This window comes from Loxodonta africana, chromosome 11 (assembly GCF_030014295.1).
Source record: "Loxodonta africana isolate mLoxAfr1 chromosome 11, mLoxAfr1.hap2, whole genome shotgun sequence".
Lineage (NCBI taxonomy): Eukaryota > Metazoa > Chordata > Mammalia > Proboscidea > Elephantidae > Loxodonta > Loxodonta africana.
The window spans coordinates 18,358,653-18,375,379 of record NC_087352.1 but is presented as its reverse complement, the minus strand read 5'-3'; the positions used below and the strand labels follow the sequence as shown (position 1 = coordinate 18,375,379).

At 54.6% G+C, this 16,727-nt stretch overlaps 1 protein-coding gene across 1 annotated transcript in view; it reads left to right on the top strand.

Moving 5' to 3' along the window:
* Positions 1 to 16,727, top strand: part of SHANK1 (SH3 and multiple ankyrin repeat domains 1) — a 63,181-nt gene that overhangs the window by 15,027 nt on the left and 31,427 nt on the right. The window contains exons 8-14 of the mRNA XM_064294079.1: positions 1,525 to 1,602; positions 1,820 to 1,886; positions 2,571 to 2,901; positions 3,921 to 4,114; positions 9,551 to 9,664; positions 9,811 to 9,886; positions 10,327 to 10,353. Coding sequence (XP_064150149.1) covers positions 1,525 to 1,602; positions 1,820 to 1,886; positions 2,571 to 2,901; positions 3,921 to 4,114; positions 9,551 to 9,664; positions 9,811 to 9,886; positions 10,327 to 10,353 — 887 coding nt within the window. The remainder of the gene's footprint in view (positions 1 to 1,524; positions 1,603 to 1,819; positions 1,887 to 2,570; positions 2,902 to 3,920; positions 4,115 to 9,550; positions 9,665 to 9,810; positions 9,887 to 10,326; positions 10,354 to 16,727) is intronic.

Below are 16,727 nucleotides of genomic sequence, written 5' to 3'. Positions count from 1 at the left end.
TTATTTAAACAAATGTATCCAAAGTATTATCATTTCAATATATAACCAATATAACAGTTACTGGAGAGATTTAAATTCTTTTTTCAGTACTAAGTCTTTGAGAAAAACAACCAACCAAACCAGTTGCTGCCGAGTCGACTGCAACTCCTGGCAACCCCATGTGTCAGAGTAGAACCATGCTCTATAGGTTTTTTTTTTTCATTCAACAAATATTTATTAAGTGCCTATTATGTACCAGGCATTGTGCTGGGGATTCAGCATGAAAAAAAATAGATAAAAATCTGTGCCCTCAACAGAATTTCAAATTCTCAGGGACTCCAGACTTTCTGGAGGCTGGATTAACCCCTGAGACTATTGCCCTGAGATAATCTTTAAACCTTAAACCAAAAGTATCCCCTAAGGTCTTCTTAAAACCAAGCAAGAGTTTCACTTAAATAGTAAAAAATGTCTGCCTTGAGCACTGTGCTCTTTTAAGATCTATGTATATGGGATCAAACTGACAACAACAACTCAAAAGATTAGGTAGGAAGCTTAGGGGGCAGTGAGTTTATGTACATGGGGGAGGAACAGCTCAGAAAAGGGGAGTGAGAATGGCTGCACGACTCGAGGCATGTAATCACCGTCATTAAACTGTACATGTAGAAACTTGAATTGGTGTGTGCTTTGCTGTGCACATTCTCAAGAACAAGAACAACAAAATTAAATTAAAACAAAATTAAAAAAAAAAAACCCTGCCCTCATGAAGCTAACATTCTAGTGGAGGGAGATCACAAAATATTTAAGAATAAATAAAGTATGAGTTGGTGATAAATGCAAGAAATAAAATAGGAAGTGTTGGTGAGGAAGGGGTTGCCATTTTACACAGGATGATGAGGAAAAGCCTTACTGACAAGTTATTATTTGAATGAAGAATTGAAGGAAGTGAGACAGCAAGCCCTGTGGATTTCTAAGACTATTCCAGGCAGAAGAAGCAGTAGGTACAAAGACCTTGAGACAAGAGAGTGCCTGGTGTGTTGGAGAAACATCAATGAGTCCAGTGTAGATGATGTGCCCCACAGGTTGTCAGTGGCTGATTTTTTCACAAGTAGATCACCAGGCCTTTCTTCCAAGGCACCTCTGCCTACCTTGGCTTAGCAGACAAGTGCTTAAGCTTTTGCGCCACCCAGGTGGACTGGATCTTTGAATCCAATGTGTATTTTACATTGACCAAAAAAACAAACCTGTTGCCATCAAGTCAATTCAGACTCATAGTGATCCTGTAGTGATCCTGTAGGCTAGAGCAGCTGGTGGGTTCGAACCACCAGACTTTCGGTTAGTAGCCGAGCGCTTAACCACTGGGCCACCAGGGCTCCTTTTTACACTCACAGCACATCACAATGTGGACCAGCCGCATTTAAAGGGCTCAGGACTGGGCGGTGCAAGTTTACGATTCCTGAAGTTCTTAGCACGGTGCCTGGCGCTGCATCCGCTAATGGTGACCGTGCTTGGTTTTCCCTTCACCCTGTGCCACTGCCCTTCCCTCAGGAGACCTGCGCCAGGATCCTCCTGTACCGAGGGGCCAACAAGGACGTGAAGAATAACAATGGACAGACCCCCTTCCAGGTCTGGGGCTGGGAGGGCTGTGCTGGGACTGCAGAGCTGGCCTTGGGAGAGGGGACAAGAAGAAAACAGAGGGGTTAAGAAAGAAGGGGGGACATTTAGAAGTGTGGGAGAGAAGAGAGGGAGGTATTGCTGGGGTGGAAGATTTGGGGCGGGAAGGGCTGCCCAGGGACCTTACAATGTCCCTTGCCACCCCCTCACCCCCACACCCTCCCTCCAGGTAGCAGTGATCGCTGGGAATTTTGAGCTGGGGGAGCTAATCCGAAACCATCGAGAGCAGGATGTGGGTGAGTGAGTGGGAGCTGGGCTTGAGGGGAGAACCTGGGGCACTTGGGAGCAGGGGATGGGATTGGAGAGTGGGAGGACCTGATTTGGGGGGCCAGGATGGGATGGAGGAAACCCTGGGGGGCCGTGAACATCGGAGTAGTGGTAAACAACCAACCACCCAGTTGCAGTCGATTTGACTCTGACTCACAGCTTAGGTATGTCAAAATAGAATTGTGCTCCATGGGGTTTTCAATGGCTGATTTTTCAGAAGTAGATTGCCAGACTTTTCTTCCTAGGCACTTCCGGATGGCTTCAAACTGCCAAGTTTTCAGTTAGCAGCTAACACATTAGCCGTTCACACCACCCAGGAAGTGCATCAGCTAGAACCAATTGACCAGTTGCCGTTGAGTTGACTGTGACTCCTGGTGACCTCATGTGTTCTTTAGAGTTTTCAGTGGCTGATCTTTTGGAAGTAGATTGCCAGGCCTTTCTTCCAAGGTGCCTCTGAGTGGACTTTTGGTTAGCAGCTGAGGGAATTAACTGTTCACACCACTCAGGGACTCCTGTTGTTGTCATGTGCTCCTAGGGGAATGATTCCAAGTCCCCCACTTTTCTCATCTCCACCTTCCTCCCTCATGCCTCTCTCCCCCCACCCATCTCTTGCCTGTCTGCCTGTGCCTCCCCCACTTCCTCTGCCCCCCCAGTGCCCTTCCAGGAGTCCCCCAAGTATGCAGCCCGGCGGCGAGGACCCCCGGGTGCAGGGCTGACAGTGCCCCCCGCGTTGCTGCGAGCCAACAGTGACACCAGCATGGCCCTGCCCGACTGGATGGTCTTCTCAGCCCCAGGGACCTCGTCCTCTGGGGCCCCCGGCCCAACTTCAGGGCCCCAGGGCCAGTCACAGCCCTCAGCCCCCAGCACCAAGCTCAGCAGCGGGACACTCCGAAGTGCCAGCAGCCCCCGGGGAGCCCGGGCCCGCTCCCCCTCCCGTGGGAGACACCCTGAGGAGGCCAAGAGGCAGCCCCGTGGACGGCCCAGGTAGGGAAGAGACACAGCCCTGGCCCCATAGTCCCCAACACAGCCCAACCTCCTTGGAGCCACAGTTCCTCACCTTGTCCCATAAGTGGCTGGTCCCTCACCAATCCTTCTTTCCATCCATCCAAGTCCCTCGTCCACCGTCGGAGCCTCTATCACTCTCCATGTCCTCTCTTGATTCCCATCACCCCGAGTTTTAGCTAAGTGTCTGCTCCATACCCAGGGCCTGGAAGTAGGGGCAAGACACCCGGAAGAATAATAATGGACAGAGCCCCTTCCAGGTCTGGGGCTGGGAGGGCAGTGGCAGGGCTCCAGGGGCTGGCATTGGGAGGACACAAAGAAGACAGAGGAAGTTAAGGAAGAAGGGGGGCACCTAGGAGTGCTGGGAGAGGAGGGGAGCAGTTCTAGCCCCCGAGGACAGACAGAAAGCCAGGGGGAGGTGAGGGGAAGCCCAGCAGAGAGAGGGTGGCAGGGCTGAGGAGGAGCTTGGGGAAGGGTGTCAGAGGCTTGGAGATGAGCCTGGAGGAGGAGATGGGCTGGGAGGGGGAGCAGAGAGGTCACTCCGGAAAGGATATGTTTTGGGGTGACAGAGGGTAGGACGGGTAGGAAGGGGAGCTGGTGGGGCCAGCCACGTCCTGAGGAAATGGAGGTGGTGGGGGGAGGAGCTGGAGCTGACCCAGAAGGAAGCTGGGAGTCACTAAAGGCTCATGAGCTGAGGGATGACAAAGTCGGAGCTCAGTTCCAGGAAGCTGAATCAGGCTGCGTGTGCTGCAGGGTGGGAGGGAGCAAGGCCGGAAGCCAGGAGGAAGGAGAAGGGGCTGGGGGGGCGAGCAGCGGGCAGGCAGAAGGAGCCCCCAAACTCCCCCTTCCCCCAAGGATGCCAGAGCTGGGAAACACACTCAAATCACCTCCCTTACCTTGATGCTCCATCTCCCCTCACCCGCACCCTAAGGACCCCTGTTCTCCCAGTGGTGCTCCCTTTCTCCACTCTCCCCTGCCTCTCACACCCTCTGTGTACGCAGCTCCAGCGGGACGCCCAGAGAAGGGCCGGCCGGGGGCACAGGGGGCTCAGGGGGCCCTGGGGGCTCCCTGGGCAGTCGCGGGAGACGGAGGAAACTCTACTCGGCTGTACCTGGACGCTCTTTCATGGCGGTGAAGTCATACCAGGCTCAAGGCGAGGGGGAGATCTCCCTGAGCAAGGGCGAGAAAATCAAAGGTACCTGGGGCGGGGGTGGGGGGTGGGGCGGTGGGGCAAGGGCGGGGTGGGGGTAGGTGAGCTAAAAACTCAGGCAGGAGATGTCACTCAGTCATTCAACAAACAACGGTCCGGCTCCTAGTATGCCCAGTGCACTGGGGTGAGCCCTGAGATGGCCCCTCTGCCTTTGAGGAGCATCATATGTAGCTGAGGTGACACGGGCAGGAGGCAGTATTGAGGCGAAAGGAGGAGAAATGAACCTTTGCAGGACACTGACCTGGGTCCCTGGGTGGCACAAAGAGTTTGTGCTCAGCTGCTAGCCGAAAAGGTTGGCAGTTTGAGTCCACCCAGTGGTGCCACAGAAGGAAGGCCTGGCAATCTATTTCCATAAAGATCACAGCCATTGGAAACCCTACAGACTACTCTGTAACACATGGGGACACAATGAGTTGGAGCTGAGTAGACATCAACTGACAACAACTAACCAAGATGTTGGTGGTTCACGTCCAGCCAGTGGTGCTGTGGAAGAAAGGCTTGACGATCTCCTTCCATAAAGGTTGTTGTTAGGTGCTGTTGAATCGATTCTGACTCATAGGGACCCCATGTGGCACAGTAAAACTGCTCCATAGGGTTTTCTAGGCTGTAATCTACGGGAGCACACCGCCAGGCCTTTCTTCCATGAGGCCACTGGGTGGGTTTGAACCACTGACCTTTTGGTTAACAGCCAAGGGCTTAACTGCTACACCACCAGAGACTCCATCTGCAAAGATTACAGCCATTGAAAACCCTGTAGAGCACAATTCTACTCTGAAGCACCTGAGGTTGCCATGAGTTGGAATCGACTCGATGGCAACGAGTTGTTTTTTTTTGGTGCTGAGCCAGGCGCTGTTAGGGTGATTTGCCTGCATAGTCTCATCTTGGCCACAGTCTTCCTTCCAGGGTGGGCTCTATGAGCCCTGTTGTATGGTAGAAGACACGGAGATTTCCAGAGATGACATGACTTGCTCTGGGTCAAGGTATTTCCTCTTACCTGGTGCTGAGCGTGAAGCCAGGCTCTGCTGGGTGTTGTCACCTGCAGGATGGGGCAGTGCCTGTCTTGTGGGGCTGGGATGAGGCTGTGATGAGAGAGTGGATGTGTCATGTGTGGTCCACGGCGAAAACTCTTTGGCTTTGCCGTTCTCACCTGGAAGAACCCCTACTCTGCAGACCCTAAGATTGTGTCCTTGGATAGCACAGGGCTTTGGGGGCAGGGAAGCAGGCTGCACATGTGGAGGAGTGGTTCTTTGCCAAACTCTAGCCTACAGGGAAACTGTGTAGTGTGGTAGTGGAGAGCCAGGTGTCCTGGGTTCAAGTCCTAGATCCACCGCCTCCTAGCTGTGTGACCTCAGGCAAGTGACTTCTCTGGGCCTCAGTTTCCTCATCTGAAAAGGGAACCCTTGTGAGGTTTAAAGGAGTCTGGACATCTAAAGCACTCAGAGCAGTGCTTTGCACAGAGCGTTGGTGTTGTTAGGGCCTGACTTATGGTACCCTCATGCACAACGGAATGAAATGCTGCCTGGTCCTGCATCACCCCCATAATGGATTGGGGATCAGACCATTGTGCTCTATAGGGTTTTGTTTGGCTGATTTTCAGAAGTAGATCACCAGGCTTTCCTTCCTAGTCTTAGTCTGAAAGTTCCACTGAAACCTGCCCAGCATCATAGCAACACAAAAGCCGCCACTGACAGACGGGTGGTGGCTGCGCATGAGGCACGTTGGCCGGGAAAGGAACCTGGGTCTCTTGCGTGGAAGGTGAGAATTCTACCATGGTTTGCACAGAACAAATGCCACATAAGCGTCAACAACCATTGTCACAGGCAGCTGCTGCTACACGCATTTAGAGGGGAGAGGCCCCAACCGCCTGCATAAGCCGGGAGGGTCTTGCTGTGAGAGGCATGGCTTGAACAGGGCCTTGAAGGGTGTGCAGGAATCAGACCATCAGGCAGTTTGCATAATTGCATTATCATCTGTTTTGTAGTTTGTCTCCTCACAGACTGAGCTCTTGAGGCAATGTCCATGTCACTGGTCTCAGGGTCACCGGGACCTAATCTACAGACCCAGCACACAGGAGACTCAGTAGGAACTAGCTGAGTGAATGAATGACAAAATGCAGGGCCAGGTGAAATGTCTTTGGGAGCCAGCGTGCCTGCGGTGTGTGTACATGGAGCGATGGGTGTCTGTGCTTCAGAGAGTAGCAAAGAAGTAAGGGAAACTGAGGCCAGGAGTGAGGGACCTTCTGGGCAGACAGCACCGTGCACAGTATCTTCCATTGTGTCTTCCTGAACTTCAAGCCCAATACTTTTGTGTAGGGAGAGAGCCCACTGCCCTCTGTTTTTATACCGGCACTTCATCATAAAAAGGAGCCCTGGTGGCACAGTGGTTAAGTGCTCAGCGGGTTAAGTTGGTGGTTCAAACCCACCAGCCGCTCCATGGGAGAAAGATGTGGCAGTCTACTTTGGTGAAGATTTACAGCCTTGGAAACCCTATCGGGCAGTTCTACTCTGTCCTTTAGGGTTGCTATGAGTCAGAATCAACTCAATGGCAATAGGTTTGGTTTTTGTTTTTGCTTTTGTTTTTCCCCTTAGTTCTCTTCATTAAAAGGCACTTTATTGCCTCCAAGCAAGCCCATGTCCACAGGGCCACCGAGCTTCTCAGTGGTCTCCCTCTGCTCTCAGAAGCAAATCTGGAGGCCTTAACTTGGCCTCCAAGCCCTTCCCCAGGACCTCCAGCCCTGGCCCACCTCGCCAGCCTTATTTCATGCCACTCTCTGCTTCACCCACTAGGCTCCAGGGACCTCACCCTTCTCTCCATCACTGAGATGCTCTGAGTCCTTTTCTGCACCAAACTCTTTGCACATGCTGTTCCTCCTGCCTAGAAACCCCTTCCAGCCTCTCTTTGCCTCAACTCCTAGGATCCTTCAGCTCTCAGCTTATATGTCACTTCCTCAGGGACACCTTTGCCATCTGATTTATATACTCCCATCTAGCTTCTCTTCAGACAATCTGTTCTTTTCCCCTGAGCACTGACCTGAGTTTCTGATTATACAGTCTCTTGTGGGTTTTTTTTTTTTTTGGTGGGTTTATGCCTGTAATGGCCGCAAGTCTGGAAGCTCCATGAAGGCAGGAACCATGTTTGTTGTGTTTCAACAGCCATGCCCAGTGCCTAGTCTGGGGTCTGACTTATGAAGGCACTAAATAAATATTTGCTCAGTGGATGAATAATTACAAGACCAGCCAGCCAGGCACAGCAGAGCCAGACAAGAGCCCAGACTTCTTGACCCTTCATCTCCTGCCCTCCACATCCTCACATTTCCCCTCTATTCGGCTTCCCCAGGTCCTCCTGAGAAGCATCAGATGGCCCTGACTCAAATCCTAGGCTGGCCTGAGCCATCTCTGGGCAAGGGACTTTCCTGCTTTGGCCTCAGCTTCCTTGTCTATAAAATGGGAAAACATTTATTAGCTCACCTGTGGGTGTAAAAATTTAGTGTGGGGAAATAGGTGAAGGGCAGAGTAGGGACCAAAGCAAAACCAAATGCCTTGCCATCTGGTCAATTCTGACTGATGGCAACCCCGTGTGTTACAGGGTAGAACTGAGCTCCATAGGGTTTTCTTGGCTGTAATCTTTACAGAAGGTCGCCAGGCCTTTTTTCCATGGTGCCACTGGGTGGATTCGAACCGACAACATTTAGGTTAGCAGCTGAGCACAAACCATTTATACCACCTTGAAAAATTCTAGAGAAAATAGGAGACTGTGTGTTTGTTACTGCTGCCATCATCACCAGCAAAAGCAGCATCAAAATCCTTTAGATGGAGAGGTAGCAAAACATGAGCGATTAAAAGCATTAGTGCTAGAAGGTGATAGAGCTGGGTTCAAATCCAGGCTCTGCCAGTTACTAGCCATGCAGATTTGAGCAAGTGACTTCAGTTCTCTGGGCCTCAGTTTCCCCATCAGTTGTTATTTGCTGTCCAGTAGGCACCAACTCACGGCGACCCCCTATTCAACAGAACAAAACTTTGCCTGGTTCTGCGTCATTTTCACCATCAATGGTATGCTCAAGTCCATTGTTGTGGCCACTGTGTACCTGGAGTGCCTTCTAACCTAGGGGGCTCATCTTCCAGGACTATATCAGACACTGTTTTGTTGTGATCCACAGGGTTTTCATTGGCTGTTTTTTGGAAGTAGATCATCAGGTCTTTCTTCCTAGTCTGTCTTAGTCTGGAAGCTCCACTGAAACCTGTCCACCATGGATGACCCTGCTGGTATTTGAAATACTGGTGTCATAGCTTCCAGCATTACAGTAACACATAAGCCACCACAGTAGGACAAACTGACAGATGGGCGGTGGATTAAAAGCATTGTTGTCATTGTGTGCCCTCGAGGTGATTGACTAATAGCGACCCTATAGGGCAGAGTAGATCTGCCCCATAGGGCTTCTTAGGCTATAATCTTTATGGGAGCAGGTCACCAGTTCTTTTTCCCTCTGAGCCTCTGGTGGGTTCAAACCGTCGACCTTTTGGTTAGCAGCTGAGTACTTAACCCTTGTACCACCAGGGCTCCTTATTAAAAGCATTAGAGGTAGCAAAACGTGAGTGACTAAAAGCTTTAGCTCTGGAAGCAGATAGAGCCGTGTTCAAATCCAGGCTGTACCACTTACTAGCCGTGTAGCCTTGGGCAAGTGACCTTGGCTCTCTGGGCCTCAGTTTCCCTGTCAGTAAAATGAAGATAATGAACATGTCCCCTCCTAGGGTTCCAACCTAAAGTGAGAGCTGGAGAAACATCAGTCATCCTTGTCATCCTTATTGGTACCTCAATGCCCAGTGCAGTGCTGGGCATGAAGCAGGCGGGCCATAACTGTGTGTTGAATGGCTAAGAGGTGGGGCTGGGAGGAAACTGCCTCCAAGTTATGACGTGGTGGAGAGAGGCAAAGATGTCATTTTCCTCCTGTCTCTCTTCTAGAGCCAGAAGCGGCAAATAGAGGTGGAAGGAAAGTCCTGGGAGCAAAATATAAAAAAGATTAAGCAGCAAAGAGATTGGGTGAGGTGGCAGGACAGAGGTGGGGGTGTACAGCTTGTCCCTGCAAAGGTAATCTAAGTCCACAGATCTAAATCCACAGGGTTTGGGGAAATTACAGAGCAACTGAGCTGTGACCGGTAACCAGGGGAGGGAAGGACAGAATGTGGACATGCTCCTAACATACGAGGACCATGTCATGGAAGACAGCCCTTTTCCTCAATGCCTCTGGATGTCCCCATGGGATCCAGAAAGCAGGAATGCAGAAGTGACATCATCTTGTCCCCCAAGAACTTATTGAAGATACACCTGTGCTAGATGCTGGGACTTGTGGGCCGACTGGGCACGGAGGACTTCGAGCAGCATAGAAACACAGAAATGTTTCTATGTCCCTGTCCCCCCACCCAGTGCTTAGCATCGGGGAAGGAGGCTTCTGGGAAGGTCAAGTCAAAGGTCGTGTTGGCTGGTTTCCCTCTGACTGCCTGGAAGAGGTGGCAAACCGCTCCCAGGAGGGGAAGCAAGGTAATGAGGAGCCCCCTCTTGTCCCCAGTGTTCCCTAAGATTCTAGTGCCCCTTCCTTTCCCCATGCAGATGGGATAGCTGGGAGGTGGGTGAGCCTGTGGTTTTGAGAGTGAGGATCCAGTGCTGTCCTTTGTTCCCCCCTGCAGAAAGCCGCAGCGACAAGGCAAAGAGACTCTTCCGACATTATACTGTGGGCTCCTACGACAGCTTCGATGCCCCAAGGTAAAGGTCCTTACACTCTTGGGCGCCCCCAACCCCAACCTCCCTTCACACTCTACACCACTAAATATTTCCACCTCCTCCAGGCCCCCTTTCTCTTTTGCTCCTTCTAAGATTGGATCTGGGGGAGAGTGAAGGCAGAGTTAGTTTCAGACAACACTGCCCTGCCCCACACCATCCTGGGCAGCCACTGAGACTGCTCAGCTCTGGTGACCAGTGGGGGGAGCAGGGGATGGACAGGTGGGCCCCCTGGGGTAGGGATGCCTGGAGACCCAGGAGCTCACGTGTACAGCTGGCTGGAGGCCGAAGTCATGTGCTGCGGAAGTGTGTGTGCAGGGGAGTGGGGAGGGGGGCAGGCAGGGCAGGGATGGGTGGGATGGGGCCTGGAGAGGGCCCACTGACGCCTTTCCCCTCCCTGGCTGCTGGCTGACTTGCTTCGGAAGCTTGATGGATGGGATTGGCCCAGGGAGGTGAGAGGGGAGGGGAAGGGAGGGCGCTGGGGTCAGGCACGGGAAGGAAGGGGGTGTCTGTGGGGGAGTGTGAGCACGTGCACGCACGTGTGTGCACGACTGGAGCTGAAGCTCCCCAAACCACGAATGACCGTCCTCGTATGGACTCCCCCAGCGTGTCCTTCCCTGCATGTCTCTAGGTGAGCATGATCTGTGTCTGTGTGCATGTGTGGCTGGAGTGCCCCCACGTGGACGTACATCCCTGTCCTCATGCATCCATCCTGCTCTGGGTACATGGGTGCATTCCTGGCCCTGCATACCTGTGTTTCTCGGAATCTGTGGGTCTGAAGATGTGGGCAGTGGTGTGGGTGTGTCTGCTACACATGGGGGCAGGTGGGTTTCTGCACACAGCTGTCCCTCTCTGTGCATGTCACTGTGCGCACGCATTCGCATGTCAAAGCGTGTGCATGTATCTGTCTGATGAATCTGGAATTCAGGGCCTGGGGTGTTGCGGGGGAGGGGGTGTGAAGAGGTGGTGGGGAGGCTCTAGAGCTTGGGCTTCCAGAAGGGCAGGGCTATGGGGGAGTGCCGGTCATCATAATTTGGTGTCTGAAAGATGACACCCTCCCCCCCCCCACTATCCCCAATCCAGGGAAGGGTCCCCTTGTTCGTAGCATCCTTCCATTAAATGTGTCCAAACCTTTGTGTCTGTGTTCTGGCCATGGGGAAGGGTCGAGGGTGGGGGAAGGGAAATAGCAACGTGGGGCGGGGGAGGGAGGGACATGGGTGCCACCCTGCGCCCTGAGTGTCTGAGGCGCTTGACCATTGTGCGGGTTTGCCGGGCACATCTCTGGCTCTGGGCACCCGGTGAGTATAGAGGTCCTCCCAACCTGTATCTCTCTGCCTCTCAGCTTCTGCTTATGGTCTCCCTCAGAGTCTCTGTGAGCCTCTCCTCCGCTTTGGTCTGGGGGTCACTTGCTCCACCAGTTGGGTGGGCGTGGTCCTTCTCACCCTCTCTGCCTCCTTCTCGCCCTCTAGCTCTGTCCTGTCAATAGCCTTTCTTCCCATTCTCCTCCCCTCCTGGTGCCTGCTCCCATGTGCTACTCTGTATGGGGGGTATTGGAGTGTCCCCTTCCCCCCTACCCCTGCTCTCTGGGACCCTGACCGTGGTTGCGCGGCATGGGTTGTGTTGTGCGCCCCGCTCCGCCTCATTTCTTCCTTCCAGCACCCCTGCTGGAACCCTGTGGTCCTGCCGTGGTATCCCTCCTAACATGCGTCCCCCGCCCCAGTCTCCCCTCTCCGTCGGTGTCCATGGCTCCCGTGTGAGCTCTGCTGTGTGGATGTCCCTCCGCCTGGGCTTCTCGCGGTGGCGGGGGGCGGGGGGGTGTCTCTCATTGCCTCGGGGCCCAGTATGAATGTTCTGGCCTTCTTTTCGCGGCCTTTCCAGACTGTGTTGCGGACGTGGCGTGTCGGTCTGTGGTGGTGGGCTGCTTGTCCCCTCCTGGGGCCTCTCTCGCCGGTGGCATCCCTGCCGGGCAGTGGGGCTTGGTCCGCGCGTCCCTGCACGCGGTCGCGAGGCATCTGTGTGATGTGCGTCCCTCTCCTCGCGCTCCCTCGCTCTGCACCTGCGCGGGAGGGCTCTGGAGGGGGGAGGAGGGCTAAGGGGGGGGCAGGCCGGAAGTGCCTCCCCCTTCTCCTCCCCCCGCTACTCGCCCCTCCCCCTTCTCCCGCCAAGGGGGCCCCCGCGCTCCCCTCCCGTCCCACTCCCCCCCGACCGGCCCCCTCCGCCTCCCGGCACAGGACGCCAAGGGGTTAAGCCTAGCGCCTGCCGCCCGCCTCCGGAGCTGTCCGCGGTGCTGAAGCCGGCGCAGTCCGCGGTCCTCGCGCCCCCGCCGCGGCCCGACCCCGCGCCCCGCACCCCCGCGCCCCCAGGCATGTGAGCCCCCGGCCCTGCCCTCCCTTCCGCGGAGGGGCGCGCGTCCCCTCCCCCTCCCCCCTCCCGGCGCGGGTCAGCATGAGGCGGGGCCTGGGGGCCCGGACACGGGGGTTCGGCCGAGCGGGGACGGGGACGCGGCGGCGGCGGGGGCGGCCGGCACCGGGACCCGGGCCAGGGCCGGGGCCGCGGCTGCGATGGCTTTGTCTGCGGTCGGCGGCGGCGGGGGTCTTGGAGGCGGCCCCAGTGGGGGCTCTCCGCCGCAGCCGCCCCCCGCGCTCTCCTCCAGCTGGCCGGCCCTGGGGCCCCGGCGGCGCAGCGTCTGGTACATCTACAGGTAACGGAGCGCGCCACCCCCTTCATCTTTGGCCCGGCGGCCCAGGCCCGCCTTGACGACCCTGCCCCGCCGAGAATCCCCCACCCCTGGGCTCCTCCCCCTCCCTCAAGACGCCCCTTTCGTCCCTCGCCCCTAATCTTCTCTCAGCGCTAAACCTTTCCGGACCCCTCTTCTCAACCTTCCTTCTCTCCATCCGCTTCTCTGGGCCCCTCTCCCCGCGTCCTTCCCCCCTTCCCCCGCCCCCGCACTCCTCCGGCCCTAGGAATCTCTCCGCCACCCCATCACAGGTCCTTTGAAAATCCCTTCAGCCCTCCCCAAATTCAGGCCTTCCATATGGACCCCACTCCGGGCCTCAGAACCCATTCGCCTTTTCTGCCGCCCTTAGCGCCCCTACTCTGGGGAGCCCTCCCCCTGGGGAGCCACGCTGACCTCCTCTCAGGCGCCCACACCCCCGCTCTCTGCCCCTCTGCATCCCGTATCCCCACACCCCTTCACGGAGTTGGCTAGTCCCCCCATTCATACCCCTCTCTCCATTCACAGTCATCGCCACCCCCCCTCCGTCACACACACATCCCGCCCCCGGCCTCCCCTCCCCTCTCCTCCCCTTTTTCCGCTGCGTGTCACTGTGCCTGTGTCAGTGTGCCTGTGTCGATGTGCGTGTGTGAGAGACTGCCTGCAGCTATGTGAGAGAGAGAGAGAGAAAGGAAGACGGAGAGGTGGTGGGCTCCTAGCCCACCCCCAAAGCTGTGTCCATCCTGTATCCCTGTTTGACAGTGTCTGTCTCTGTGTGTGACTTGGAGTGATGGCGGAGCTGTCTGGGGACTCGTGTGTGTGTGTGTGTGTGTGTGTGTTGTATGTGTGTGTCATGAAGTGGATCTGTCCCAGGGACTGCGGCTGTATTTCCCAACACCCACCCTCCTTGCCAGGCCTGTCCACTCCCCCGAAGTGCCCCCCTTCCCTGCATGCCAGTCCCTCCATGTGTCTCTGTCCCAGTGTGCCCCTCTCCCTGCGCCCAGGGTTCTGTGCCTGTGTGGGCACTTGAGCTGCTGGCCCTGTCCTCTGGCTGCATGGGGCACGTGTGCAGAGCCACGGCAGAGCTTTGCATGGGTAGCTGCGGCTGCATGTCTCTGCCACTTCTCAGCATGAAGGGGGCTGGCTTCTCTGCATGGGGGCCTCTGGGACAGCCTGTGCAGAGAGGCACGTAGAAAGGGGCTGAGCACCAAAGGGGCACTGTGTGCAGCAGCAGGCTCTGGACTCTGGGACCCTGGGGGTGCCGAGGGACTCTGGGTGGGGGTGGGGGTGTGGATGCTGCTGCAGTTGCTCTGTGTGGGAACAAGAGCTGGCTGCTGGGCTCCAGGGGCCCTGCAGGGCCCCCCAGGGGTGGCCTGGGGGTGAACATTGTATGAGCTCCAGCAGGGCAGGTCATTAGCAGTACTGGGCAGGAATGGGGGGCCTCCTGAGCAGGGCCCCTGCAGGGGGAGGAGGGGATAGTGGCGAATGGGAGGAAGGAGGAGTGCATGGAGTATGCAGAGAAGAGAAACGAGTAGGGAGAGAATACAGGAAAGCTGGAGAGGATTTGAGGGTGGGGATTTGGGCAGGATGGAGAGAGGACACAGGGAATGTAGATGAAATGCAGCTGCAAGTAAAAGGTGGCAGACGGGTGTGCGAGGAACAGAGTTGAATATGCAAAAGTAGGACGAGGTTTCCACGGATGAAAATTGTGTGCGTGTGGTGGGGGGAGCCAGGGAGTATGACGGGAACCTAGGGGGCTTTAAAGGGGCACAGTGGGGTTACGGAGGGGTGAAGAGGATAAAGGAGGGATGAAGGAAGGGAGGGGGGAGAGGTGGGCATTAGAGGGGTGAGGAGGTCCTAAAAATCTAAGGAGGACTTTGGAGGGGTTGCCAAGGATGTGGTGAAGCTGAGGGGCATGTGAGGGCAACATGGGAGGTGGGGAGGTGGTCTCTCAGAAGTAAGGGCACATGGAGGTGGGCTAGGGCCACGTGGACCTTCCAGAGGACATGGAAGAGCAGGCAACGAGGTGCAGAGAGGAGAGGGGGACACCTACAGCAGTGGGGGACAAGAAGTAGAGCTGCAGGAAGCTGTGGGAGGAAGAGAGCGGTTTGGAAGTTTGAGGAGAATGTGACAGGGCAAAGCGACACCATTTACCACTGGGGATTGACTGAAAGAGCCAGGGGGTGGGGAGGAGAGAGGGTGATTTGTGGGGGAGGGGCAGAAGGGGACTCTGTGATGATCGAGGGGTATTTGGACGTGATCAGGGTATATAAGTTGCCTGTGGCAAGTCTGAATTTCAACCGTGACATTTTTCTAGCTGGTGTGATCTTGAGCTAGTTCATTCCCTGCGCCTCAGTTTCCTCACCTGTAAAATAGGAACAGTCAATCCCTCCCAGGACTAAATGATTAAATAAATGTAAAGTGCTTGAAACAGTGGCTGGCATTCAGCAAAAGCTTAGTAATGGTTATTGGTTGTTGTTGTGTTCTTGGCATAACCTAGAATAAAGGTCAGGTGCGAGAGGGCATGCTCTTGGTGGATTTCACCCTGATGTATATGTGCTTGAGGTATTGCTGTCGTTATCCAGGTATTTTCTCGGATGTTGTTAAAGAGTGTTACTGTGTGACCTTGGGCAAGTCATGTAACCTTTCTGTGCCTGTTTCCTCCCCTGTCCCTGGGTGGCGTAAATGGTTAAGTGCTTGGCTACTAACTGAAAGGTTGGTGGTTCAAATCCACGCAGAGATGCCTCGGAAGAAAGGCCTGGCAATCTATTTCTGAAAAATCAGCCATTGAAAACCTTATGTAGCACAGTTCTACTCTGACACACGTGGGGTTGCCATGAGTTAGAGTCAACTCGATGGCCACTGGTTAAAGTGGAAATAGTAATGATACCTACCTCAGAGATTGGTTGTAAGGAGACAATTGAGCTATTTACCTGTGAAGTGCTTCAGATATTGTCCAGCGTATAGGAAGTGCTTCTTCTTGGCATAGAATGGAGATGGGAATTTTATTGAACCCTATATTGGGACGGAATATTTGGGCAAGATTTATTTAAGGAGATCGGGGCCTGGGTGGCCCAAGCAGTTTGCGATAAGCTGCTAACCTAAAGGTTGGTGGTTCAAACCCATCCAGCATTGTTGTGGAAGAAAGGCCTGGTGAACTGCTTCTGTAAAGATTACAACCAAGAAAACCCTATGGGGTAGTTCTACATGGGATCGCCATGAGTTGGAATCCGCTTGACAGAAACAGGTTTGTTTGTTTCTGGATTTTATTTATAGGAAACCTTGGTGGCGAAGTGGTTAAATACTATGGCTGCTAACCAAGAGGTTGACAGTTCGAATCCGCCAGGCGCTCCTCAGAAACTCTATGGGGCAGTTCTACTCTGTCCTATAGGGCCGCTATAGTTGGAATCAACTCGATGGCAGTGGGTTTGGTTTGGTTTGGTTTGGTTTCGGGGAGGTGTGGGATGAGAAAAAGAGTCCAGGGGGATAGATGTAGGAATGGTTGAGGTTAGTGACATAAATGAAGGAAAATGGGGCTACTTGGAGGGGGCTGAAGAGTTGAACAGGGGTAGCAAGGGCATGAGGAGGAGCCCTGGTGGTGCAAACAGTAAAGCTCTGGGCTGCTAACAGAAAGGTTGGCAGTTCAAGGCCACCCAGCATCTCTGTGGGAGAAAGACCTGGCAATCTGCTCCCATAAAGATTACCCATTGCCATAGAGTCAAATCTGACTCATAGCGACCCTATAGGACAGAGTAGAACTGCCCATAGGTTTTCCAATGAGCAGCTGGTGGATTCGAACTGCTGATTTTTTGGTTAGCAGCTGAGCTCTTAACCATTGTGCCACAGGACTCCCCCATAAAGATTACAGCCTAGAAAATCCCACGGGGCAGTTCTACTCTGTCACACGGGGTCACTATGAGTTGAAATCAACTTAACGCCACACAACAACAAAGGCAAGAGGAGTTGGAGGAGGTTGTAGGGGTATACAGTGGGGACAAGGGTGGGCGGCACAGATGGTGTGTCAGGAGCAGGCAGCTCTGACCTCTGGATCCATTTTGTTGACCCTCCTGACCGCTCACTATTCAACCTTCTCGGCCCCCTTCCTTCCTCTTC